General features: G+C 40.2%; 5 protein-coding genes across 7 annotated transcripts; 3 read left to right on the top strand and 2 right to left on the bottom strand.

The window, feature by feature from the left end:
• The first annotated feature begins 300 nt into the window (after positions 1 to 300).
• On the top strand, positions 301 to 6,844 carry idh3a (isocitrate dehydrogenase (NAD(+)) 3 catalytic subunit alpha). Of its 2 annotated transcripts, none has more exons than XM_083666002.1 (11): positions 301 to 380; positions 2,505 to 2,567; positions 2,710 to 2,793; positions 3,163 to 3,277; positions 3,367 to 3,554; positions 4,596 to 4,729; positions 4,939 to 5,041; positions 5,247 to 5,311; positions 5,813 to 5,897; positions 6,067 to 6,219; positions 6,329 to 6,844. In XM_083666002.1, exons 1-11 carry the CDS (start codon positions 354 to 356, stop codon positions 6,407 to 6,409), a joined length of 1,098 nt encoding a protein of 365 aa, XP_083522128.1. In that variant the 5' UTR covers positions 301 to 353; the 3' UTR covers positions 6,410 to 6,844. The 2 variants fall into 2 exon arrangements, with proteins under 2 accessions (XP_083522128.1, XP_083522129.1); XM_083666003.1 differs by lacking the exon at positions 301 to 380 and adding an exon at positions 946 to 1,002.
• A 604-nt stretch (positions 6,845 to 7,448) lies between these two features.
• Positions 7,449 to 12,914, bottom strand: acsbg1 (acyl-CoA synthetase bubblegum family member 1; the record flags this gene model as incomplete). The annotated part of the gene is made up of 14 exons (XM_083666431.1): positions 7,449 to 7,525; positions 7,860 to 8,106; positions 8,203 to 8,342; positions 8,507 to 8,724; positions 8,914 to 9,147; positions 9,264 to 9,442; positions 9,628 to 9,804; positions 10,057 to 10,206; positions 10,302 to 10,382; positions 10,474 to 10,594; positions 10,697 to 10,785; positions 10,908 to 11,182; positions 11,388 to 11,455; positions 12,808 to 12,914. 14 exons carry the CDS (start codon positions 12,912 to 12,914, stop codon positions 7,449 to 7,451), a joined length of 2,163 nt encoding a protein of 720 aa, XP_083522557.1.
• A 4,147-nt stretch (positions 12,915 to 17,061) lies between these two features.
• On the top strand, positions 17,062 to 20,709 carry dnaja (DnaJ heat shock protein family (Hsp40) member A). 2 transcript variants are annotated; one of them, XM_083666747.1, is made up of 8 exons: positions 17,062 to 17,173; positions 17,448 to 17,612; positions 18,242 to 18,416; positions 18,552 to 18,656; positions 18,777 to 19,004; positions 19,331 to 19,561; positions 19,653 to 19,753; positions 20,046 to 20,709. In XM_083666747.1, exons 2-8 carry the CDS (start codon positions 17,481 to 17,483, stop codon positions 20,262 to 20,264), a joined length of 1,191 nt encoding a protein of 396 aa, XP_083522873.1. In that variant the 5' UTR covers positions 17,062 to 17,173; positions 17,448 to 17,480; the 3' UTR covers positions 20,265 to 20,709. The 2 variants fall into 2 exon arrangements, with proteins under 2 accessions (XP_083522873.1, XP_083522874.1); XM_083666748.1 differs by lacking the exons at positions 17,062 to 17,173; positions 17,448 to 17,612 and adding an exon at positions 17,624 to 18,049.
• On the bottom strand, positions 20,709 to 22,549 carry LOC310802414 (small ribosomal subunit protein eS27-like). Its single transcript, XM_083666749.1, has 4 exons — positions 22,464 to 22,549; positions 21,591 to 21,699; positions 21,338 to 21,448; positions 20,709 to 21,087 (listed from the first exon to the last, which is right to left on the bottom strand). The coding sequence occupies exons 1-4, from the start codon at positions 22,467 to 22,469 to the stop codon at positions 21,059 to 21,061; spliced, it is 255 nt and encodes an 84-aa protein (XP_083522875.1). The 5' UTR covers positions 22,470 to 22,549; the 3' UTR covers positions 20,709 to 21,058.
• Positions 22,550 to 23,780: 1,231 nt separating this feature from the next.
• LOC310801748 (ras-related protein Rab-8B-like) lies at positions 23,781 to 25,868 on the top strand (the record flags this gene model as incomplete). The annotated part of the gene is made up of 8 exons (XM_083665859.1): positions 23,781 to 23,904; positions 24,093 to 24,153; positions 24,420 to 24,480; positions 24,670 to 24,747; positions 24,971 to 25,060; positions 25,213 to 25,278; positions 25,491 to 25,541; positions 25,727 to 25,868. 8 exons carry the CDS (start codon positions 23,781 to 23,783, stop codon positions 25,817 to 25,819), a joined length of 624 nt encoding a protein of 207 aa, XP_083521985.1. The 3' UTR covers positions 25,820 to 25,868.
• Positions 25,869 to 26,923: the final 1,055 nt, after the last annotated feature.

Raw genomic sequence — 26,923 nt, 5'->3', positions numbered from 1 at the left:
CCTACTTGATTGGAAACCAGTATTCTTGGGCTGAAGTAGCCTTAATTTGACGAGCCATAACTTCTCACTTAAAACGTAGTTTTTGGTCATTAATTAATTTATGCGACACATGAACAACAACACATACCCCTAATAAATGTCACGCTTACTTCAACATTCTGTCTTTAATATTCATTTTTGCCCAGATATTCAAATTGTTTTGTTTTGTCTCAAGGTGTAATGCAAATCCACTCTCGTGCCAATCGCAAACTGATCTAGCAATCTGGCAACCTTGTCGACAAGCGCTGCTCTGACGAGTGTGGAGATGCGCTGTGTTTCCCTTGTAGTCAAGAGTCGTACGGATCTGAGCAAGGATGGCTGGCAATGCTTGGAGGTCAACGGTAAGGGTTGTTAGTCAATGAGAAGCAGGGAGTCGTGCCAACTACACATTCCCAGCTCTCATTGATGTCGCACCCAGAAATATAACAGATTGTAATGGCGGTGTTAAAAGCAATGAATGAATGAGTGGCTTAAGGTACCTATATGTCGCAGACAGCGGCCTCAATAGCTAGCTAAGTATGAGATGCCCTTCACACCCAGTGCCAGCTAACGCTGTTAGCCGCCATCAGTAACTGGCTGGCTAGTTAGCTAGCTACCTGTTCTACTATACATTGGGGAATGTCTTGACTCCTGTTATAAAGCTAACTACTTGCTTGCTGGGTTGAAGAACTAACAGTAATCTTGCTAACAAACAGATAACAACAGCAGATATGTCGGGTAGACAAGTAGTACATGTAGCTAGCTAAGTAGCTAGCTTTTAGCTAACCTTTCAACACAACAGTGACAGTCAGTGCCAAGCGAACCTGCCAGCTGAATGTGCCAAATTCGCGAGTGTGCCAAGTAGACATACCTAAACATGTTCGAATTAATATTCATATTTACTTGGAACATTTGCAGATTCTAAACCTTCTGGAAAAATATGGTTTACGGATCAGTGAGAAGAATAAAATCAAGACACAGGAAGTAAGCTTGGCTCGCTACATTTTGACAACACCAAAGCTGCCATATCGCCTGCAATTTGCTGGCAAGTTAGGGCGAATCTGCAATGGACATTTTTGTATTTGTAACCTACGAATTCGACATGCTGTAGGAGAACTGCTGCTAGAAGTACTTCAGCAAAGGTAGGGGGATGCTGGGTCCAACGCCAAACCCGGCCACAAGGTGACCTGTCAAGTTATGTCTACCAGCCCCTCTGTAGAGATGTTTTAGTAAACGAACTAACAGTCAACTATGTCGTAAGGTCTGAGATGTGAAAAGCAAATCTGCAAGGTCAAAATCTGATCTTCCCCTTAAGAACAGTTTAATTACAAATTAGGCCTATTTATATTGATTTCGGAAAATGTATCCCCTTCTTGTACGTGACTCTTTGGCCCCTCTTTTTTCCTTAACCTCAAAATGTCCTTCACAGATTATCTGCCTTTTTACTCCGAGGAGTTTCCATAGATCCTGATCGATATTTAGACGTTTCACAGATCCTCTCTTCTCCTCTTTTGAAATTGTTTGAATTATTATTTTGAGAACGTTTCTTTTGTCTCAGCTAAATCAAAATTGTGGCATTTGGCATGCAGTGGTGTTACCTACTTACACACTTCCTCCTATGTTTGTATGTTTCCCTTAGAGAGTGAGCAAGGATTAATCCTCAATGTCAGTGTCTGATTGATAGTCATTAGCCATATTAAACAAGTAGGACTAATCAATTAGGCTAAAACAGAAAACAGCAACACTTCATTTAGGACCCCAAACAATCATTTGTGGTGTCTTCATATTTAGGATGAGTGTATGATCTATAATGTGTACAGTGAGTGTACAACACTTGAAGAATGCGCAGAGATATTGCAGATTAATCCTTGCCTCATCCCCTATCTGCATGTTCCCTTGCAAGTTGTGTGGTTGCGACAGAGGTCCCTTTTTGTGGAGGAGCCCTGCTTACAAACATAAAACAATCATAAATATACATTCAGAATGACAAACATAATACGGTTAATCAATTGCATATCAATGACAAAGTCAGTGTACACAGTATAGTCAATTAAACCATGTACATTCCATAGATGATAGATCCTTTATCAAATGAGTTGTGTTGTAAGTAAACTATTGTACTGTCACACAAGCTTGTTCTGATTCTGATTGTGATTCTGGTTGTGTTTTGACTAGGTAGTTCATAGCTTCCAATCACTTGTTTTCAGACCATAGTCCTGGCTCATGAAAAGTTATTTTGTTATTTGCATTACAAAGCCTTCTTCAGATAGGTCCACATTTGTAGATTGATGAGCCTATTATAAGGTCAAAATTAGGCTACCGGTATGTAGGCTTACTGTAGTACAAAAGCGGAGGTTAGATTTTCTATAAAAATGTATTTGAATTTATTTCATGTTTTAGAAATAGGAAGGATTGATTCAGCCCACCAAGCAACTATTTGTACTGTCTGAGATGGAACCCATTTAACCCTGATTGTTCTCCTCTAGGTGTCCAGGGTCATGGGGGCTATGAAGACCCAGACCCCGCAACCCAAGATGTTCAGCAGGGGAGTAAGTCTCTTTTCCCCACAGCTCTTTTGTTCTATATTTGCCTTGCCAAAGTTCTTGTGTAGGCCTATGTTTTTAAAGAATGGCCAATGGTACTGGCTTCTGTATATCCTCTGATCTAATGTTTGTTTGTTTTCCTTCAAAGATGCAGACTGTTACTTTAATCCCCGGAGATGGAATTGGTCCAGAGATCTCCAGTGCTGTTGTGAAGATTTTTGAAGCAGCTAAAGTAAGCTAATGTTTACCCTTTGTCCTCTCTCAGTCTCATAGTACCGCCTAGACTGGCACTATGCTGGAGGAACCATTGACTCTCAGTTTTAAATTAACCAACGTCAGCCGCAGGTTGATTATCAAATGCATAGGGAAAAGGTACACCGAGATACACCTTTATGATTAGACCTATTACATTTTAGCATGAATGTGATTATGGCATAATTTTCTTCAAATACGCGAAACATTTGGTTACATTCTTCATTTCAGTCTCATCCCTTAAATGACTTATACTTTACCATTCAATATGCTCTGAGTGGATGCAGTGTGAGATTATGTCTAGGCCTACCCTTTTGTTTATGTCCTCTTTTTTTTTTCTTTTTTCTAGGCACCAATTCAGTGGGAAGAGAGAAACGTCACAGCCATTAAGGGACCAGGAGGAAAGTGGATGATTCCACTTGAAGCAAAAGAATCCATGGATAAGAGCAAAATTGGCCTGAAAGGTACCAGCATGCATCTTTACTTCAAAAGGCATCATGCCTTTATCTGCCCTGTCTAGTCAGCTGCCCCTTAACAAACACTCAATGTGCAGGACCTCTGAAGACGCCCATAGCTGCTGGCCACCCCTCCATGAACCTGCTGCTGAGAAAGACCTTTGACCTTTATGCCAACGTACGTCCCTGTGTGTCCATCGAGGGCTACAAGACCCCCTACACTGATGTGAATCTGGTCACCATTCGCGAGAACACTGAAGGAGAGTACAGTGGCATTGAGCATTTGGTAAGACATGTCCAAGTGTTTTCTTTGCTGTTCTTTTAAACATAATTCCTTCATCGGCATCCAAAGTTGTGGAACCATTTATATTCGAAAGTCTCTTTATGATAACGTATAAATATCCCTCATTAGATGAATGTTGGAGTTGGTTTTATTTATTTATTTTCTAAGTATTTTAAGACTGAAGAAAGCTATGACAAATGTCTTGATACCCTCTTCAGTTTCACACATAGCTCCCACTCATTAAGCTCCATGAACACTTTTGATTCTTACTGAGACAGAAGCATACTGGCACCTCATCTTATATAAGACCTTATTCTAAATGTTTGTGTCTTAATATTTTCTAGTCTTAAGAGGTAGGCCCCAGACCATGTTATGGAAGCGCTCTTGCCTACTAGCAGTGATAGGTTCTCAGATTTTACAGTCAGTGACCCTGACACATGTCCACAGCGGTACTTTGACCCCAAGGCCCCCTCCCCCGCACCTGTCAGCTCTGTCCCTTACTGTGTAAGGATGAGGGGGTTCTCCTTGCACCTGTCCGTCTAATTCTCTCTTGAACAGTTTCTCACACAGTGCTAGCAGGCTTTGAGGGGGCACACAGCTTGTTTGTCAGTGCTGATTGTTTTCTCTAGGTAGGTAGAAATAAAGCTGCCTTCATAAACAGATGTTGATGTCCTATCCATTGTATCTTGTTCCAAAGTTACGTAACACACCCATGGTCATGACATTCCTCCATGTAAGCTGTGCTTTTCCTGTCGTCTCATGTAACAGTCAGTGCACATTCTTGAGCCCTTTACCAAGTGGCCCCCTTTCCGTTTTTTTATTTTTTGCATCTACTGTACCCCATGTTATTTGCCCATGAAGTGAATAAAATGTCTCCCAGCTGTGGTCTATTTCCCAGGTAGTGGACCTGTTTTGTTGTTGTCCTTCAATCACTTCCCCTCTGTTGTTTTTTGCCAGAATCTCTTGACGTCTTGGTAATTTGTCTGAAATAGGCTCAAAGGGTATGTTTCAGAGTAATGTATGGCCTTGACTTGTGTGTTTCAGATTGTGGATGGAGTAGTACAGAGTATCAAGCTCATCACAGAGGATGCCAGCAGACGCATCGCTGAGTATGCTTTTGAATATGCCAGAAATAATCAAAGGACCAGTGTCACTGCCGTTCATAAAGCCAATATCATGTAAGTTAGATTTTTCTTCTGTACAGGGAAGTATTCAAAAACAAAAACAAAAAAGACTAAAAACAAATGAATGTGTTATGCGTTTGTTTAACCATTGATCAAGTCTTAGGTGTTGTTATTTGTCCATGTGTGTCTGTATGCATCAGCATAGAGCTCTTGGTTGTAGCTGATAAGTGTCTCTCCCTTTTTCCACTATTCCCTTTTGATAGGCGGATGTCTGACGGACTGTTCCTCCGAAAATGCAGAGAGGTGGCTGAGAACTTCAAGGATATAAAATTCACAGAGATGTACCTGGATACAGTATGCCTGAATGTACGTATACAGATGACACTTAAACATGTCTCAGATTAACCAGGGCTTTTATCTCGAAGGTGTTATTAGGAATGTATGTTTTATTTATGACATTCTCCATCTAACATTAACATACCTAATTAGACTGATTTGATTAATCTCTTGCACCTCAGTGTTATATTACTGTATGTGTGTATCTCATGCAAAAATATACACTTTTATGCAGATGGTTCAGGATCCTACTCAGTTTGATGTGCTGGTGATGCCCAACTTGTATGGTGACATTTTGAGGTGAGTTCAGTTACCGATATGATATAGTAGTCATGCAACCCTTGGTGTCTTGACCCAAACCAGAACCCCAAAAGTTACCTCCTATGCCCACCAAGCAGCAGGTCCTTTCTTACTGCCTATACCATACCAGCTAATTGTACCCTATACTATACCAGCTAAATAGGCCCTTAAAAAGGCTATTATGGATACTGGTTCATTATACACAGTACTCAATGAGCAGTTGTGACGAGGTGAAAGGTCTAGCATCTACCTGGCACCCCTTAACAAACAAACCCTAAGCAGTCAAACAGTTACACAGTCTTCTTTGTTATTATAAAGACAGGGCTGCACAGGTCATTGACATTGCTCTACCAACAGAGGTAAAGGTGAGTTTGAGTTAATCACATCACCCGAAGGCACAGACACAAAAGGAACAATGCATTTTAAAGTATTCAAGCAGGGCCGTAGCTTTGTGTTTTGTGTTATGTAGGCTACAATGTGTGTGGTGTGTGATTCTTTCAGTGACCTGTGTGCTGGATTGATTGGAGGTCTTGGAGTGACTCCCAGTGGAAACATTGGTGCCAATGGTGTTGCCATTTTTGAATCGGTAAGTCAAGGGTTACTGCACTCTCAATACCTTCTGTTATCCCCTCGGAATCAAGTTTATCATCTGAAGTTAAACACGGTTTGAGTTACTTCTCGAGGTGGCGGTACCAGAAGTTTTACTGCATCATGGGCATACTGTCTAATGACTGCGGTGCCCTTTGTCCCGTCAGGTTCACGGGACCGCTCCAGACATCGCAGGCCTGGACTTGGCCAACCCTACCGCACTGCTCCTCAGTGCCGTGATGATGCTAAGGCACATGGGTCTGCACGGCTACGCCAAAAACATAGAGGCAGCCTGCTTCGACACCATCAGAGATAAGAAGGTATAACTTCCTTTGTTCCTGCTACTCCACTCTTACTCTGAAATGAGAAGGATACCCTCTATGTCATAAAGTGTCATGTGTCAATGTGTCCTCTTTTTTTTTTTTACAGGTTCTGACTGGAGACCTGGGCGGAAACTCTAAATGTTCTGAGTTTACAGCTGAGATATGCAGAAGAGTACAAGACATGTAATGAGGGCTACTACTTTGTTGTGACAACATCATCTGAGTTTGGGAGTGTTCCAGTGAACACAAAATGTAACTCAACTTCGCATCATTCTCACACAGTATATGCGCACAATTAAACTATAAATATATATGTACCAATGAAAACACATAACTCTGGAGTTTAACCTCCAGAATGTTTATTTTTATTTTATTTTTTCTTCCTGCAAAACACAAGGTACTGTCTTAAAACTCTTGTCAAATGGTTATTGTATTTGTGAGATGTGTTTTATCCTTAAAAGAACTGCTTTAGCTAAGATGCTATCTATTTATTGACTGGTAATGAGCTCTGATCCGACACATTTTATCATACTTTGTGAATTTGCCATTTGATCTTTGGCAAATGTACTGTAACCTTGTCTGGTTTCAGAGTACAATCACATAAAAGTTACAGATATTTTGAGTGATGTCTTTTTTGTTTGTTTCTGATTGTATGACTCACAGCTGGGAATATCAGAACTGCACATTTAGTCTTGCACATCAGTCCTCATACATCAGGCCGTACAAATGTTATTTGTCATCTGACACTCCCACAAAGGTTCGCTGTTCCTCTGTTCTAAAGCCAGAGTCACTGCCTATATTGAGAGATGACACTACTTGAATGGGGCACATAACCCCTGCTCTCCTGGGGAGGACTGTCCCTTTTTTGCATTGAGCTGAGTGATCAGTCAGACCACAACCTTCCATATGAAAATAGTGTCTAAGAAAAGTTAGTTTACTTAACAAGAAAGTTAAGTAACATTAATTTAGTGCCCCCCTAAATCAGTATTAGTTAGAATAGTGTCATACAAAGGCAGTTACTCATGATTAATCACAAGAATGGTATGACTATATCACAACTACAAAGATCAACAGGGGATTTGGAATGCACCAAGTACAGTATCAGCATGCTATTAAAAATAATACTATATGTGTTAGAGCAGTTTAGAAATATACCAAGGTTCATATACAAACAGGACAGAACCCCATGGACAACATTGTGAACAGAGCTCTCAATTCCACCCATTCTATTCTTGGTAGAAGGTTTCTATTTCACTGTGGTACATCTCCAGGACGACTGGACGACGAAGTTTCATTGTTGGACCTGGAATGAGAAAAGTTGCCAAAATGTATTGATGAATTAAGGGACCCACAACGTGGCTCTAATAGTATTGGTCAAATAATTTTTTTGCAAATCATAAGAATGAATTTCTGATAAAAAAAATAATAATTAAATCCCCACCCCCACTTGACAACTGGTAACGCAAGTCTTCATAAAATGAAGACAGTATGAAGACAGTATGCAAAACTTTAGCAGGAGATTATTTTACCAACTGCATATCAGGATTCAGATAAGTGTGACATTGGATCATGATTCACATATCCTTCTCACACTAAATACTCTATAAACACTATGCAATGTCTATTTTCACACATACCCAGCTCCCCTCCAGAGATTGAGAAGTCCCTTGTCAATATAGTCCACTTCTGTATGCACTGGGCATTGGAGGTGGCCATGGAGTTCACTCTATTGATTCCCTCCTGAATGGACTGGTATACCTCCTTGTCTCTCCCTCCTATAATGTCCGAGACCTTCGTTGCCTGGCTCCCAAGTTGCTGGCAGTACTCCACAGCCTCCAGGGTCAGCTCGTCTGAGGGCTCCATAGTCTCCACATTACTAGTGCACTAACAGGCACAAAGCATTATTAAGCATTATTCAAAAAAAACACAATGAGGACTGTGCAATCAAATGAGTCTTTGCCACATTTAAAGCAAGATCACCTTCAAAGTGAGCAGCATTGATAGGAACTTCCTCTTGTCCCCTATCAACATGGCACTGCTGACAATGGGCAGCTCCTTTTTAACAGCATCCTCTATTGGAACAGGAGGAATATTCTCTCCCCCTGCTGTGATTATCAACTCTGAATGGAGAGAGAACACCATGACATCTCTGCTGCGCCTCAGACTCGTTTCTCTGGAGTCAGAACATCTTGACATGAACAGTACTAAGGCAATGTGAATGTGAAGTCAGTGAAAATGTATGACCTTAAAAGAGTAATACTAATGAGTAGTATGTGTGCTGTACCTTTTATCCTTCCTGTGATGTACAGAAACCCGTCCTCATCTATTTTTCCCAAGTCCCCTGAACGTAGCCAGCCATCTTCATCCAATGCCTCCCTTGTTTTGTCCTCCATATTGAGGAAACCCATGAAAACGTTGCGGCCCCAGAAGCACATCTCACCAGTCCCCTCAGAGTCTATGTTGGCTAGTTTGAACCTGCAGCCAGGGACCACTTTGCCACAGCTATGACATAAAAACAAATACAAATCAGCATTATAGTTGACCAGACTCTTTCTTTATCCATTTTAAATGAATGTAGATTGTATTAAAGGGAGAGGTAATCAGAGAGGGAAGGAGAGGGAGAGGAAACCAAGGGCTGTCCTTGTTAAAATATGACTTGTTTTGACACCAACAGGCCAACTCTAGGCCTACCTTGGTAGTTTGTAGGCATTCGGGCCTGACATAAAGTGAGGTCCTGTGCTCTCACTCATGCCATAGGCCTCATACAGACGGATATTGAGGCCAAGGAAGAACTGCACAGTTTCATTGCCAATGGGTGCTGCCCCAGAGAAGAACTTTTGACAGCAAGAGAAACCCAGCTCAGCGCGAAGCTTCTCCAACACAAGGCTGTCTGCTATGGCGAAGAGAAATGGCCTCTCCTCATTTCTAGAAAAAAACCAAAAGGATCTAATTTAGGTATTCATTTATGTGAATGTAACGGCAATACATTTTATGTCATTCGAAGGAAGTTAATTAATCAGAGCCCTCATTAAACAGCGTACTTGTCCCATTTTTGATTGGCCTCGAGGCTGACAGACATGGCCCATGTCACCAGTTTCTTCTTCATATATCCACACTGACTGATCCCTTCTTTGATCTTCTCCATCATCTTCTCCCACACCCGAGGGACCCCCATGTGGGATGAAGGGTGGACCTCTCTTAGGGTCGTTATCAAACTCCCCTAAATGCACGCACGCATGCACGGACACACACACACACACACACACACACACACACACACACACACACACACACACACACACACACACACACACACACACACACACACACACTTAAAACCTTTATTTCTACAATACAGTTATTTCCCTTTTACATGTATTTATTTCCCTTATTTCAATTCTGTACCTTTAAAGCATCTGGCTGCGCGAAATACACCAGCTCTCCCCATTGGATGCCTGTCCAGAGGTCATAGATCTGAGCAGCGATGTGGCTGAGAGGCAGGTAGCTCACCAAAGACTCCTGCTTGGTGTCGGCAGGTTGCAAGTCCCCAGCCCTGCTGGCGTGATGGGCAGTCCATGTGATCTAAAAGATGTTATAGTTATCTACAGTAGGTATTTTAAACACGTGGAACAAGGACTATCACCAAACTATACCATGGAGTTACCTAATTACTATGTACTGTAACAACCTGTTAATACAATGTTGTTACTGCAGTAATTAAAGTGTTATTACACAGGTATAGTGGTAGCTTGTTAAGTGTTACCCAAATATGCCACAATCTTAACACTGAGGATTAATCAGCAATTTATAATGTTCATCATCAACGGAACTTACATTGTCATGGCTCAGCATGACTCCTTTTGGCTTGCCGGTGGTACCAGAAGTGTAAATCAAAGCACAGCATTGATTGGCTCGCTGACTGCTGATGATGTCATCCAGTTCATTCTCAGAAACTTCCAGACCCAGCTCCATGAACTCATCCCACTATCCAAAAACAGCAACATCTGTGTCATGCTTTGAGATCACCAGTCACCTTTGGTCACCATCAATAATATCTGTTGTGTGTCAGGGGGCCTTACCGAATACAGATTGGGAAGCTTCTGTTGGAGAGGTCCACTATACTGCACTATGGCTTTCAAATGTGGCAGACTGTCTTTTATCTATGGCAAAAAGAATCAAAATTAGTCAAAATGACCACTGACTTGTTAGAGGACCAAGGTTTATATTTGAGAAAATAGAAAAAAACATTACCTGCAAAATCTTGTCCAACTGCTTTTGGTTTTCCATCACTATAACATTTGCTTTTGAATCACTGGCCACATAGTAGCAGGCTTCTGGAGAGTTGGTGGCATAGATCCCTGTCATTATTCCTCTGGAGGGGAGAGTCAAAGAAAAAATAGTTTCTAAAAAGGTCAAGCTGATGAAACCCACTTAATGTAATTCGAGCAGCTACTGTATGTTGTCACCATCGTACCCTGCAATGATGGCGCCGATGGCAGAGAAGAACCATTCCGTTGAATTGAATCCTAGTATTGCCACTCCATGGAAACGCTCTAAACCAAGCTTCAAACATCAACAGATACAACAATAAATGCCCCCCCCAAAATGACGTATCGTCATTTATTGTCCCATTCATGCCACTTTACATTTTGGGAAATGTTACAGTGTATTTGATGGTACAGTACCTTTAAAAAGCTCTTGGCTGCTCTCCGGCAGCACTGATAGTACTCAGAGAAGGTGATCATTTCCCATTGGTCTTGTTTCTTGCTGGCAAGAGCATACAGGTCTCCATACCTCTCAACAGAGGCCTTGAACATCTGATGAACTGTGATAGGCTCCTCTGGGCATGTTTCATCTATCCTCAGTTTGACTGAACCGCTGGCTTCGGTGATCCACAGAGATTGTGCTGGAGCGAGGGACACACTGGAAAGAGCCTCCTCGATGGTTTTCCTCTCTACTTCTGCACAAGGGGGGAGACGGCTTTAAACAATACATTGCCCAATTGAAAACCACCTTTCACTGCACAACGCCAGAATCCCTCATTTTCTGTCAAAATGTTAGGTTGTTACGTTGTAAACAATGCCCTTTGATGAAGGGACGTGCACATATTGGGTCCGGTGCTACGGTGCATAATCTCTTACAGGATGCCTACTCATGTGACTCACCCACAGAGGCCTGCTCCTCACCCTCCTCCTGCTGGTCTGCCATGGACCCCTGAGCTGAGGACTCCAGGCTGAAACACAGAGAGAAGAAACAGGTTCCTGAGAGGACAATGTGCTCCACCTATCATTTAGACTGCAGAGCGAGTTGCTGCTCTCACTGGATCACATGGCACTGATTTTCAGCAGCATTGTTTACCCGACACAATGTCAGGCTTTAGTTAGTCACTGCTAAAGCCCACTGGCTTTGTTAGAGAGAGTTCACTAAACGAGAAAAAAGCTTTTCGTTCCCACCAGTCGTGGAAACTTTTTTTTTTACTGCAGCAACTAAGCACTGTTAATATCTGCTCATGGAAATTCTGAATTTGCTTAATTACAAATTTGACCCAAATCCATTCTTTAACTTGGCAGGACCGCCAAACCTGGCATCTAGATTGACTTGTGCTTCCGTTTCTCTTTTAGATTCAAAGTGTGGAGGCAGGCGAATGAAACACCAAGAGGACAGGTTCTTTCATTCCACATAAAGAAGCTGAACACACTGTTCAAACAGCTGGTCCTTTGCATTTCAGGCTGATGAAGCAAAGTGCCAGTGCTTTCTCACAGCCCCCAAGTCAGAATAAACATACAGACAGGAGGAGGCAAGCTTTATTACAGCTTCAGTAGGGTGCAGAATTACACCTCTACCTATGTTTTAAAGTTCCTTATTGCAATAGATGCAGGCACATGCGTGCACGCGCGCGCACACACACACACACACACACACACACACACACACACACACACACACACACACACACACACACACACACACACTCTGACTCATACGCACTGTTAAATTAAAATGTTTGACCCTGAGATGTACATACAGTAGCAGTTTCAGCAGTGTTGGGTACACATGTTTTTCTGGATATTCTTTATGTTTTATACTGTATTAAAAATAACTGATGTGTAAATGTCATGAATGTTGATGAAACAATACACACAATGTAAACGTTTATGGAGCATAAGATCATCATTACCTTTCAGGTGTTACCCAACACACCCCAAAATGTTGGTAGTTGCAATAATTTATTATTTCTTGATGTGTTTCAATTCTATCCCTACAAGTACAGTCAATACATTCCTGGTCGCAAAGTCAGATTTGTTTTACTTCACAGTTTTCTTTTTATTTGACTTTCATTCATTTTGTTTCAACAGTATGACAGTAAGTAAGTAAGCTATTTCATAGCACAATATTGTCATTTTAATGTACAATAATGGCTAAATCTACAAGGTTTGTTTGCGGCATGCGGCATGCCCTAGAGATAAGCAACGAAACTTACAGCGATTAATAACGCACAATAATTTTATATAGAGGGGAAGTTTGCTTTACCGGTCAGGCGCTACATCAGTGGCCTTCATCTCCGTTCTCGCTTCAATACCTTACCTATTCCCAAACTTCTCATCAGCATCACTTTGATCACTTTGCTTTTCGTTGTTATTTGTAGATGTACTTGTCTCGTTGTTGCAGATCATGCTGGCTGTGGAGTCCATCTGCTTAAAGAAATACCCTCCAAAACTTGGCACAATGCGTCGAAGAAAATGAATAGCCCCTCCGGGAGGGGGACAAGAGGCACCATGGGCACTAGAAACTTCTTAAAGGGACCAAATATTTGCCATGTACGCCATATAAACTGTAATGCTGGCAAAATAGAAACATTTCAATATACTCATACTTTAAAAATTGTTTGAAGATTGTGGAAAAAAATAGAAGAAAAACAGAAAGTATGAGTGGACTGTATTCTCTTAAAACATGTACAGAATTTCAATGAGTTTGGTCTCTTTTCATATGTAAATGAGTTACAGTTTCCACTTTTTCCACACGATAAAAGTCAGGTTACCTATAGCGTTTGTGATTACTGGTAGCTAACAGCAGTAAGCTGCTTTAAATTAAATATTGAGAAAGACACGTGTACAGCCTAATAATGAAGGCTTTAGTAACACAATCAGTCATGTTTCATTACAAATGCTTTAAGTCTATTACCTAATATGTTTCCACTAAGAGGCAATAATATTAAATGCTTGCCAGTCTTAAAGGTGCAATCTGTAATTCTAACTTTTTTGGTAGGTAAACAGCTGAGGGATGGGTTTGGAGACATGTAACCACTCTCAATTTCATAGACAGAGCTATGGATGCCAGGACTGACCATCCATGAGTTCACAATTATAGTTTTAACCATGCTTTGAAGCTATGTATGTTTACACTTGCACTGTTTACGAACAATGGAGTAAAACAAGCTTACATTTTGGGATGTAACTTTAGGCTCAGTTTTGGTCTGAGGAAAGATGTTTTCTACTCCACAAGTACAGTACAATCCTTAGCAGGGATATGGGGCATGGTTTGCTCCACCTCAGGGATCCATGGGATGGCAGTACATTCATGTTGAATAGTTCTGAGCACCCTATCAGTTACCTCATCTTTGCATCTCTTCCGTATCTGAATTTGATCCAGCAGAATGTAAGACCTGTCTGGTAGGAGCTTGTGCATTTGAGCTACACTCATCAATCACATGACTGTCTCCCTGAAACTGACGGTTGGTTTTATTTGCTGAATCCTTCACATCCCTTTTCAGGTCATGAATTATTTTTTGTGTGATGTTTTTCAGAGTTGAATGCAGTATTGAACTGAAAAAGTCAAGAATTAATGTAAAACCTTCATCACAGTGTTTCCACATTTTATTTATCAAATAGGCACATATCTTGGCGTGGTAGGCCTGTATGATATCAACACAATTATTTGTTCTATATAATGATGTTTTATATAGGCTCTAACACATTTGAAATAGTAGATTTATGAAAATAGGTCAAACTTTACATAAAGTCACCTCTATACACAGTATATAGACTGCATCAACTCCATATAGCTGATACAACATATTTGAACAATGTAACTAGAGTTACAGCATTACTGGGGCTTATTGGGGGCAACTTAGTTTACTAAACATGATATCCATACCATGATACTTCCTAGCTTAGTGGATACAGGAAGAAGTACTTCCTTTCGGGGTAGTCCTTGGTATTGTACAGCGAGGATAAACAACCAATCTGCTTCCTCTCTCTCTCTCTCTCTCTCTCTCTCTCTCTCTCTGTCTGTCTCTCTCTCTCTCTCAGAATGAATATCTTTTGTTTTTCTAGTCTCTGGTTTGAATAGGAATCAATTATCCACTGTGTGGATTATGTCATTATGGGGTATTGTGTGTGGATTGTGGAATATATATATATTTTTTAAATCAATTTTCAATTGAGTCTATAACAAAACAAAATGTGGAAAAAATGAAGGTGTCTGAATACTTTCCGAAGCCACTGTATAGCACCTTTTGTACATGGATGGAATACAATTAGTAGAGACTAATGCAAGGCGAAGGATAAAAGTGGCTCACGTGTAGTAAAATGAGCTAAAAGAACCTGAGTATCTTTCACAGAAGAGCCCTGTAAGGCACATGGAGATAAAATAAACAGACAGACAGACACAATCACACAATATTTCAAGGAAATAAAAGCAGAGAGGGGAACAAATTTAAATCTGCAAAGAATGAATGGAAAGAAAGAAAATAATAACAACAATGATAAAAAAAAAACTAAAGAAAAAAACGAATAGCCTCTCCATTCCTCTTGGCCCTCCCCCCAACCCCTTCCTTCCTCCCTGCTCAGTCCTGGCTGCTGGCTGCAGCACGGGAGACCAGCTTTAGCTTGATGGGGTTCTTCGGGGTGGGAACGGGATCGATACCCAGCTCCAGTGGTAGCGTCTGGGGAATCATCCATATTAAAACATTAACATTACATTTAAGGCATAGGTTCTTTTATATTTGACACTTTAAGAGTGCAAAAGTAAAACCCATTTTGACACCACTCCACCACTGAAACATGTACTTGTATGAATCTTTAGATGAGGGTATAGTACAACATTGTTCAGACATCATAGGCCCAAGCACAATGATATTTGCCTCACACAATTATAATAAGTAGCACAGATTTAATGAAAATAAAACGTTTGGTCTTACCTTATAAAAAAATATTCTTGTCATGTTTTTTTTTACAGATAATTTGTTTGATTGCAGGATCCACAAACCCAGTTGGCCAGTTGGCCACCAACCCAGTGGCCTCTCCTGTCACTCTGCATGGGCCATGCATGTTGCAGGGCTGCAAAGGCATCTGCTTGAGCCAGTCTCTGTTCCTGTTTCTTTTGCTTTCTTTTGCTCTTTTGCTACTGAACAGGCCTAACCCACAGATCAACAGGCCTAAGTAATTCACCAGGCCTCCTTTTTCCAACACTATGCTATTCAGATGATCTGTGAGCTGTTAGGGATGAAGGATTGTATCGTCATCTCACCTCTGTCTCCTTGCTGACACGAACATTAACAAATAAATACAAGTACTGTACTACTGGTGAAATAGGATGCTTTTTGTCAGACATCTGATGCCACCTCGTGGCCAAACTGTTGAAGTTGCAACTCACCCCCCAGTTGCAATATGCTAATAACATGGATGCTTGTTGTAAACATATTACAATGTATTAGTCGCTAGTACTGCTACTGATTTAATTACTATAGTATTTAAACGATAGGGTTTTTGCGAAATGTGTAAGTATTTACTATTTACAGTATGGTGTGTATTATTTGTAGTATTGGTAGCCTACTGTAGTGATCACTGTAAATTCTACGGTATGCTATGATATGTATTAACTAGGCTATTAGTACATAAGTAAACAGTTGTTTGATGAAATTCCCCAGTAGGCTACAACTATTCATAAACCAGTATCAGAATGAGGAGTTGCTTCACAAAATGGTCACTCACGGCAACGCAAAGTCAAACGTTGTAATCACATGATCAAGTCACGGAAACATTTACATTTAAGTGAGTAAATCAAACCACAATTGATCAGGCTTATTACATTGATCCCTCGGCGCTGTCGGCCTATGTCCATTTGACTCTACTAATGCAATTACATTACAATTTAAGTTTGAGACCTAATAGGCCAATAATTCAATATGCAACGCCTATATTGAAGTTTTTCAGTTTATTTAAGTTGTTCTCAGGGCAGGACAAGGAGATGGTAGGGCATACATGGTAGGCTACTATTTTTTTTAAAGGGAAAATTTGAGATTCAAACAACAACAAAGCTGTCATCTGTTCTAAACAGAGGAAGGACTTGAAATTCATAGACGGAGCTATGGATGCAAGTTTAATCATGTTTGTTTTGAAGCTATACAATGTTAGTTTACAATTACATTGTTTAAAAACAATGGAGTAAAACTATTATATTTTGGGTTTTGATGGGGTAAGACAGTTGAATGGCATTTCTAAGTTATATTCTTCAAGAAACAATAGCTACATGTCCAAACATGCATGTACCAATCTGAGATAGCCCCTTTAAACTTTGACATGGGCGTCCAAATCTACGGAACACCAATGAGCATATACAACACATATTCACATTTGAGTCAATATGCTACATGTAAAATATTTCTCAAGATATTTAAAAAATAATAATAATAAAAAAAATCGTCATCTTGATATAGTTGCAGAGATCAATCCAATACGTTTTTGCATTACATTCCCACACAAATAAAAACATTTTAATTTGTTTTTCCTGCTTGCTTGCTATCGAACCAGCGCACAACCATATTTCCGGCGTGTCTGCAAGGCGCTCCAGAAAGTTCTGCACTCACGCGCTATAAATAATCAGCCATCTTCCTTCTCTGTGACTGTGAGCACTGGAAGAGTCGGACACGACGCCGGCACACACCAGAAAGGTAAACGTTTACTATTTTTCGTACGATATACACAAAAAATTTACAATTTACTGACAAATGTCATATTGCTCGATCGTTGGTAACGATCGTTGGTAACGTTGTTGCGGATTTAATAAAGGAACATGTGGCCAAGCTGGCTGAGCTGAGACATATTACAGTCTCTACAGTAGTAACCATTATTCGCTTGCTCCTTTCCCCCCCTGTAATTGTTAACACTGACAGTGATCTTACTGTAGCTCTGAATTTCATTTGGTGTCTTCGTGTCTGTCTTTAGTTCGTTTCAGTTTGACAAGATCCTGTTTTGAAGATGGTTCGAGAAACCGGCTATTACGACGTTTTAGGTGTGAACCCTAAAGCCACACCAGACGAAATAAAAAAATCCTATCGAAAACTTGCATTGAAATACCACCCGGACAAGAACCCCAGTGAAGGAGACAAGGTAGGTTTGCTTACTCGTGGAGTATCCGTGTCTATTTTAAACTTAACATGGCTTCTTAATTGACAGCGACAGAATGTAAGGAACTTTCTGGACTGACCTCGGAGTGGGTGCCACCTCCGCTATGACTTTAGATTGCAGTAGCTGATTATACTTTCAATAGCTGAGTGGTGTTTGAGAATAACACGCACCTGCTTTGCTACCATATTTAGATGCATTCTCCTCTTCTAAATAAGGGAGAAAGAGTCCCACAGTTAGTGTCCTAAAACTGCTACTACTGTTACTGTTTGTATGATGGCTAATTCATTTTGGCTATCCCTCCGCTCAGCTGAGCTAGCTCGGTGGACTCGGTTAACCTGTTTTGCCAATAACCATTGTAACTGCATTGGGGCTTGTAACTATATGTGTGGTCAGTTGGTTTTAGGAGACCTAATTTAAAGGTGGGACATGGTTATCTTGGAATTAGTGTCAGATCTTGAAATTAGTGTCAAATAAATTAGTGTGAAATTAGTGTGAAAAGGTAAAATGTCACTAGTTACACACTGGTGTATTATAAACACTCAATACATGAACATGGTATTTTATTTATTTATTATTTCATTTATTTTGTGTTAACTTCTTTCACTACACAGTTTAAGCTCATATCCCAAGCATATGAAGTTTTGTCAGATGCAAAGAAGAGAGACTTGTATGACCAAGGAGGGGAGCAAGCCATCAAGGATGGAAGCATGGGAGGAGGAGGCTCCCCTATGGACATATTCAACATGTTTTTTGGAGGTGGAGGCAGAACGCAGAGAGAAAGGAGAGGTATGTCACACATTCACATTCTCTGTAATTGATCAGCCACACCTCGCTTTTTTTTTTAAATAATTCATTTAACCCGTATCACTGGACTCTCAGAACGTATGTCAGATGCTAACCGTTATTCATGTTTTCATTTAGGCAAGAATGTAGTTCATCAGCTCAGTGTCACACTGGAGGAGATGTACAATGGAACAACTAGGAAACTTGGCCTCCAAAAAAATGTCATCTGTGAAAAATGTGATGGTAAGTTAAACCACATTTGAATAATGCTACCCCATGATCTGCTTTTGGGTTTGCCCTTTTCAATTGTCCCAGCCTTAAAGTTAAAAAAAACAAAACATAGTTATATTCTGTTTATTGCAGGTTATGGAGGTAAAAAAGGAGCTCTGGAGAAGTGTTCAAACTGCAAAGGAAGGGGAGTTACTATTCAGGTGCAGCAGATCGGGCCAGGCATGATCCAGCAGATCCAAAGTGTGTGTTCTGACTGCCAGGGTCAGGGAGAAAGGTTCAGCGCCAAGGATCGCTGCAAGAACTGCAATGGGCACAAAGTGGAGCGCAAGAAGAAGATTCTCCAAGTGCACATTGACAAAGGTTCAACTCTTGTTAAGATGCCCACATATGCACTCATAGATTGGAAAAAAAATAGAGAATGGATGGATGGAGAATATACCTGTTGACAATTTTTCTGATACTTAAATCAAGGCAAGAAGCGCAGTAGTGTTGTATGGTTAGATTCATGACACAAGCTATGGATGTAAAAGTAAATTGTAGCAATAGCTCCATGTAGCTTGATACAGCTGTTGACTGTCATTATGCTGAAAAGGTAAATCAGGTTATAATTATACAGGAAACAGATGTAGTAAGCAAGAGGTTTTGGCTGCGTCACTGAACTCACCAGGATTTTGTGTCGTGTGTAGGTATGAAGGATGGCCAGAGAATCACATTCACTGGAGAGGGAGACCAGGAACCTGGATTGGAACCTGGTGATGTTGTCATCGTGCTGGATCAGAAGGAGCACGATGTGTACCAGAGACAGGAGGATAATCTGATCATGAAGATGGACATCAAACTAGTTGAAGCTCTCTGTGGGTTCAAGAAGACCATCCACACTTTAGATAATAGAATGCTCGTCATTAGCTCACTGGCAGGTAATTGTCAAATTTGGAATTGGAATCACGGTCGTAGAGTACTGTATTTTTGAAGTGCAAGTTGTTAATGTGTGCGGGTCTTTTTCTGCAGGTGAAGTGGTGAAACACAACGATATCAAATGTGTCCAGAATGAAGGCATGCCAATTTATAAAGAACCTTTCGACAAAGGACAGCTCATCATTCAGTTCCAGGTGAGCTTTAATTTGTCTGATTGCACAAACAGTGCATAACAGTGGAACAGTAGAAGTTCAATTCCTGCCATCACATTTGCTGGTTCAAGTACAGTAGACATGGCTTAAGAAGATGAGATTGTAAACTCAGGGTTACTTCTCACCCAGGAGAGGCTGATGGAGGTAGAAATCAGAGAACGAGCTCATTGAAATGCATAGATACCATTCTTTATTCCATTCCATGTATTACAATGAGCCTGTCCTCCGATTTCCACCTCCCCTGTTCTCACCAATCCATGTGGTTCCCTCTCAGGTGGAATTCCCAGAGAAACACTGGCTCCCAGAACACCTGATGCCCCAGCTGGAAAAGCTGCTCCCTGTCAGGGATGACCCTATGATTTCTGATGACATGGAGGAAGTAGATCTTAATGAAATGGACAATGAATCTCAACGAAGAAGTCACAGTGGGGAGGCTTATGACAAGGATGATGACGAGGGTCCCAGGCAGGGGGTGCAATGTCAGACTCAGTAAACGTACCGCATGCTAACTACCCTTCACACATAGAATTAATCTCTTAACAAATAAGATCAAATTGTGTTGCTGGAGGACTGGGTCTGAATAAAGCTTTTTTTGGCTATTGAGGTTCATTTACAGCTGTCAACTTTTCCTAAGTGCTACACAGAAATGCCAAATTACACTGAATAATTGAGGAACAACACCAAGCCTAAAATGCAACTGCTAAATCCTTTGTTACACCTGCTGTAGATTTATTTGCATTTTGTTCTCCATGTTTGGTGTATGTGCATAATTTTCTTTTTTATGGATCAGTTCATGTTATGTTTAATTCATTCACTGAAAGGGGTACCTGTATGCTTTCTATGAAGGTAATTTTACTCTCTGATGACCAATATGTTTCATTCAGTCTTTGAAATGTATTTATTCTTTCTCAAATAAAACCTCCCAAGAATTACAATATTTTCAACAGTTCCACATCTTTATTCTCTCTGCATATGATTTTCAGTTAAACCTTTATTGTTCATACAAACCATTATGCTATTTGCACATCAGTTTTTATGTTACAAAAATCATTGGTTGAAACCCTTGTCATTACTTTTACACATTTTCATACTTTTACACCTTCTCATAAAAGCAAGACTGGTACACCATGTGTATGGCTTTATTCTGGAAAGTGGACACATGACAGTAAGAACCTGCCATGTACTATTGAAAACATTACACTTCTGTTCATTATTCATTTCAATCAATGAATCATTAAGGCATTGATCAGTGGCATGACGTGAAGGTTCAACATGACGTCATCCTTTTCAATGCATCTTTTTCCTGAAAGAGCAACCTGGAAAAACAACACCAGAGTTTAACACAATTCGCATCAAAGCAACTCTATCCTACTAACCTCATCCTAGGCTATTGTGCACAGTACATATCATGTTGGCATTATGGTAAATATCTGGAAAGTCAGTAAGATTACATGGCATGCTTTCAGTATTGTTAAATTTGAAGGGACTCATTTGATTCATGTGTAACTAAGGTGTGCTTGTGTTACGACTGTATAAACATGCTATAACTAAGACTGATGAACCCACCCTCCGTCAGTCTGGCCTTTCCTCCAGTCGGCTGGCAGAGTACTGTTGAGCATCCCACACACAGCACCACTGTCTGGGCATGGCTGAATACAGTCGTGATCTTGTAGCAGCCTAAAAGAAAATAAATAGCATAGAAAATATCAAATACTGGGACCTCAAGCTCTCTGTGCAAAACCCCTTAAATAGTTCTTGAATGTATTACATAATATGCACAGATGGATAGATATTACAATTTGGTTGGATAATAAAATACCTGGGCACTTCACATCCATGAAGTAAGAGTTTGGGCACTGCACAAGTCGCTTTTTCTTATGCTGTCTTCTCTCTTGCTCGAGAGAAGGATGGAGAAGGTCTTGGGCTAGCTGAAATAACAAAATAAATGGATGGTTGAGGCCCAGTATGCATCACAATAATAATGTACAAGCTGTCTTTACAAAAAGTTGTGACCATATGCCAAAACACAGCTGCAATGCCATGACAGTAGTCAGCAGGGTCGGACTGGGATAACAAAACGGGACCGTGGTCAGTTCCGTCACTGAGAGCTTCAATCAGCAGTTGTGAGTCTTGAAAGGAAAAACACAGCTGGCGAGCTGTTTTTCAACTGCTGGCTTTTATCTACTAATCTACGATCCACCTGAAACGAACTCATGTTAGCTAGCTGTGTTACTAGTATATTTGGTAACCAAACCATGGCAGATATGCATAGCGTAGGCAAAAATGTTGTTCATAGAACTGCCAATGTGGCCCCAAAAGGTTTGAAAAAACACCAACGAAAGATGACTAAATTGTTGTGCCCACTTATAACATGCACTGACAGTTGTATCGCGCACTTTAAACTACAAGCTATATTTTATCACAGGTGTGGTTGTAAACTTTCAGAGACGTGCGAAACATTTCATTGCTGCTTGGCCCTTCGAAAACAGGCTACGTAGCTTGATAGCTGGTTAGCTGTTAGTTAGCCAGCGTGCCATGTGCTGCTACAATAAACTTCTTAATATGTTGTTACAAATGACCCGATAAAGCACATAACGAATGTGGAACCGCGTTTCATTAAATTGTAAAATAAATCACTGTCAAAGACGAATAACTACTATATATCAAGCGATTACTTGTTTATTGTACTTACAGGCATTTTCACCGTGTGAACGCTCTCCGTATACGGATAGTTTTGATTGGTCCGAGGTTTACCAAGTAGGAAGGTTGCCTTTAGCCAAAGACCATACATCCCTCTCTCCTTTAGCTTCATAATTCCACATTACAGATATTAGCGCTCAAACGCATGCTGTTTATTTGGAACTGGATTGATTACAGTTAAGAACAAATTAAATAATAAAGAAAAAATGATATCAAAGACATACAAATACCACCAAAGGAAATGTTCGTACTTTTCGTTTCTCTAGTGATTTCTCCATAATAAAATCCAATCTGGCAACCATCAAATTTTACTTCCTCAATGGCAACCGCTACAGCAAAGATATGTTTAGAACCTCTGTGGCTATACTATAGCCAAAGTAAAGAAAGTATTTTTAAAAAGTACATATGTATAGTATGTATATAGAGTATAACACAGGTATAAAAACTCTGACCAAAGCCTACATCAGGAGTTTACAAGCAAGCACATTTGACCCGACTTTATTTAGTAGTGGAGAGAGAAATAAAGGGATATATGATTGAATGTTTTCGTTTAATTTTAAAATGTTTTTTTTGTTTTTTTAAGCTTAGACGTTTTTTTCATAAATGTTGAGAATTAATAAAAAATAGTAGTCTCATTCAGGACAAATGGCCTTTGAAACAAAATATAAAGCAATTTACATCACTGTTACTTCATTCGCACTGTACGTGCATATACTAATGGTACACATTTGAAGAAATTTATATTTTTCATGAAACAGAATGTTATCCAAAGACATACCTCAGGGCATGTCATCCACGTTTGCCAACCTAATTTAAGGAAAAATAATATAAGGATGTGTTATCTACCTTAATGGCATTGTAAGAAGGGATATTGTATTTTTGAAGATGCTCTATTCACTCAACACCAAACAGACTCTATTGATTAGCTAGCTTTCACATGTTTTCATATCACAAACTATGCATAAGCAATTTTGTACGCCTATTCAAATAGATCCTTGTTACAATGGATGGCAACTAAATACAGAAAACTACATAGACCTAGAGTCTACAGGGAAACTACACTGGCCGCGCACTTGAGCCAACGACAAGCGAGCGTTGCAAATTTCTCCCATTCTATTCAATCATTTCTTCCACGAGGGTCCGCGAGCGTCTATTTTCCCCGAGACGCGCGCACGCGGCCAGTGTAGTTCCTGTAAGAAACGATAATGTTGACGTCACGCATCCCTACGCTCCTCTCCGCCTGCCTGACAGCTGCTGTGGCCAGGACTCGAGGTACCGGTGGACACTGTTCATGTAATACTGGGTTTGAATGGCGAAGACGTACGATTATCTTTTCAAACTCCTGCTTATCGGAGATAGCGGAGTAGGAAAGACATGTCTACTCTTCAGGTTCAGCGAAGACGCGTTCAATACCACCTTTATATCAACAATAGGTTAGTCGGCCGTCTCCCTATGGTCTGCGGTAGCGTGCAGCACTTAATGCCCATTATGGGGCATAGATAAACCTTCACTAATTGATGGCGGAAGAGCATGAATGTGTTGCTTTTGGCGCACATTTGAATATTAACATTTTTTGTCTGAATGCTGAATAATATCCCATATTCGACCTTTGTGTTTTCAGGTATTGACTTCAAAATCAGAACAATAGAGTTAAATGGGAAGAGAGTAAAGCTTCAGATATGGTAAGTGGGTTTGCTTTTTCTGTCTCTAGGTCATAGCCTACCATGCATTAAAAACCTGAATCACGTTTATAATGGCACAAGACATTATGCATGCTTTGAACAGCACAGGACATTCTCTGTCAAAAGGACTCAGAATCAAACATGCTCATCATCCTTTATATATGTTGTTTCATTTTGTTCCATAAAAAAGGCACAAACACCAAGATGGCTCCACTCACTGGCTACAGCATGACAGTTTTATCTTTCTCTCTCTGTACTTTTCACAGGGACACGGCAGGACAGGAAAGATTTAGAACGATCACCACAGCATACTACAGAGGAGCCATGGTAAGACCCTCTCACAGCTCTTGTTGCACCATTGTCCTCTATTCCTTAAACACACTTAACATCACTGCCTTGAATATCAATGCGTTTCTTTGTGGTCAAGTGGTTTATTATGACACCTTTGGTCTTATAGTAAGACATTAGTATGTACACAGCTTTCTCTCTGCTTGATTTGTCTCTGGTACTTTGCAGGGCATTATGTTAGTCTATGATATTAGCAACGAGAAGTCTTTTGAGAACATAAAAAACTGGATCCGTAATATTGAAGAGGTGAGTTTTTCCTTAATATTAAAAATAGCAAACATTCGTTTTTTCAGTGGCTCAAACATATTAAACTCCTGCATTGCTGAGATATGATGGAAGGAATTTCATTTGCGTTGCATTATCGCCTAAAAGGAGAGGCTCCTTAAAGATGGCTCCTTTTTTTGGAACGTTACATTCACTGTAATATTGTTCTTGCTTGCTTTGATGATGCCTGTTTCAATGTCCCTAGCATGCGTCATCAGATGTAGAGAAGATGATCCTTGGTAACAAATGTGACATGATTGACAGGAGACAGGTGTCCAAAGACAGAGGAGAAAAGGTGAGTCTGCCTGACAACTCATTACCAATGTTAAAGGAATAAAGGCACATTAAATGATATCTTATTTTTGGGAGATCTCTGTCTAAAAGCTAGATCTCTGTCTAATAGCCTATATCACTTTTCTTAAATGTTTGTGTGTGTAATTTTCTCAGTTGGCAATAGATCATGGAGTAAAGTTCTTGGAAACTAGTGCCAAGTCCAGCTTGAACGTGGAAGAGGTATGTTTAATTCAAGTATTTAGTTTTAATAATTCATAATTACTATTACTAATAATAATACTAATCATAATTGCTAGATGAGAACACATACTCCTAAATTTCACTATGGGTTTTATGGATGTTTAAACCTACTGAGTAATTTTTAGTCCATTCTAAATAGTTAATTAATCACAATATTCAATATGCTGTCATGTGTCTCTTTGTCCTCTTAGGCTTTTTATACTCTGGGAAGAGACATAATGGAAAACCTAAGCAGTAAAACGGTGAGTGTAGCAAAATACAAGGTGAAAATTGGAGAACAGGTTATTGATCATTTGCTGTTTGCCAAAAATACACAATGTTACATACATTTTATATGTTACATATGGACAGTAACTCTCATTACACACGTGTTGTGTGTTGTTCACCTTGCTTCAGACTTAATTCCCTTTTCTATTTTCTCTGCCAGAGCGACAGCAACCCACCAGGAGGTGGCGGGTCTGTCAAAATGACAGAGAAAAGGTCAAAGAGAATCAAACTCTTCAAGTGTTCACTGCTCTAGAGGTCCATGCCTGCAGTGTTATTCAGGGTGGTTTCTCAGACAACCTTAAAGCAGCTGCTGAGAAGATGTTCCACTGACTCAGACACTTCCATGGACTATGGATGGTCGTGATCCCATTTCAACGTCCAAATACAACAGAAGAGGAGTTTTAACAAATGTCCTGGAACAATCGAGTTGGATACCTCAACCCAGTCTTGTGACGTGGGTGTGACCTCCATGCAGCTCTTGCTGGTCAAGAGGAGCAAGGACTTATGTTAATTTCTCTGTCGCACACTGGAAATCCTTGTGTGTGTTTGCAGAGGGATCTTATTGAGCTCTCCTACATTATTTGTGAATTAATCACTTTTGAATTGAAAACAGTTGTTCAAGCTCTGAATCTTAGATATTAGCTCTCAGGCTTGGAAACAAGTGTGTGTGCGTGTGAGTGTGTGATATACGTACTGTATAATCATGTGTCGTATGTTGATGTTTAACTGTTTATGTGTGATAGTCCTCAGGCACAATAATAGTATTATGAGAGAAAAGTAAATAGGAAATCAGTAAAATGATCATAATGGTATACAGTCTTTCAGAGATTTTATGCGTAATTATAGATGTGGAAGTGGTTGTCCCGTGAAGCCACTCTGATGTGTTTGTTGGCCCATTATTACGTGTAGTTTGCTCCCCTAAACAAAAAAAAGAATTGCACTTGACCAAATTTGCTGTAACGTCCATGGCACATTACATCCAAGAGATGCTATAGTTACAGTATGTGATCTATAGATGGTTCATATAGTCACAGTTCTCTATATCATTCTTTGCATGGCTAACCTAATGCCCGTGGACGGCTAGTTTAGTCTTATGTCAAGGTTTAAGATCATTATTGTCCCAGCAGTAGGAAGATCAGTCCAGAGAGATACTCATCTCTCACAGCATCGTACTTTGCTTCAGACTGTAGGCTTGGGTGAACTGACTGTTACCATGTCACTGCAGAGCAATAACTCCTATTTATCTGATGTTGATGCAATAGCCCGATTTGACTTTAGCTGTGACCTCTGCTCCATTTTAGCTTGTGTGTACTGTGAAAGATATAATGTAAATCATGGCAAACATCAAAGCAAATGT

The sequence above is a fragment of the Argentina silus genome (genome assembly GCF_951799395.1).
Source record: "Argentina silus genome assembly, chromosome: 3".
Lineage (NCBI taxonomy): Eukaryota > Metazoa > Chordata > Actinopteri > Argentiniformes > Argentinidae > Argentina > Argentina silus.
This window is presented reverse-complemented; position numbering and strand designations above follow the sequence as displayed.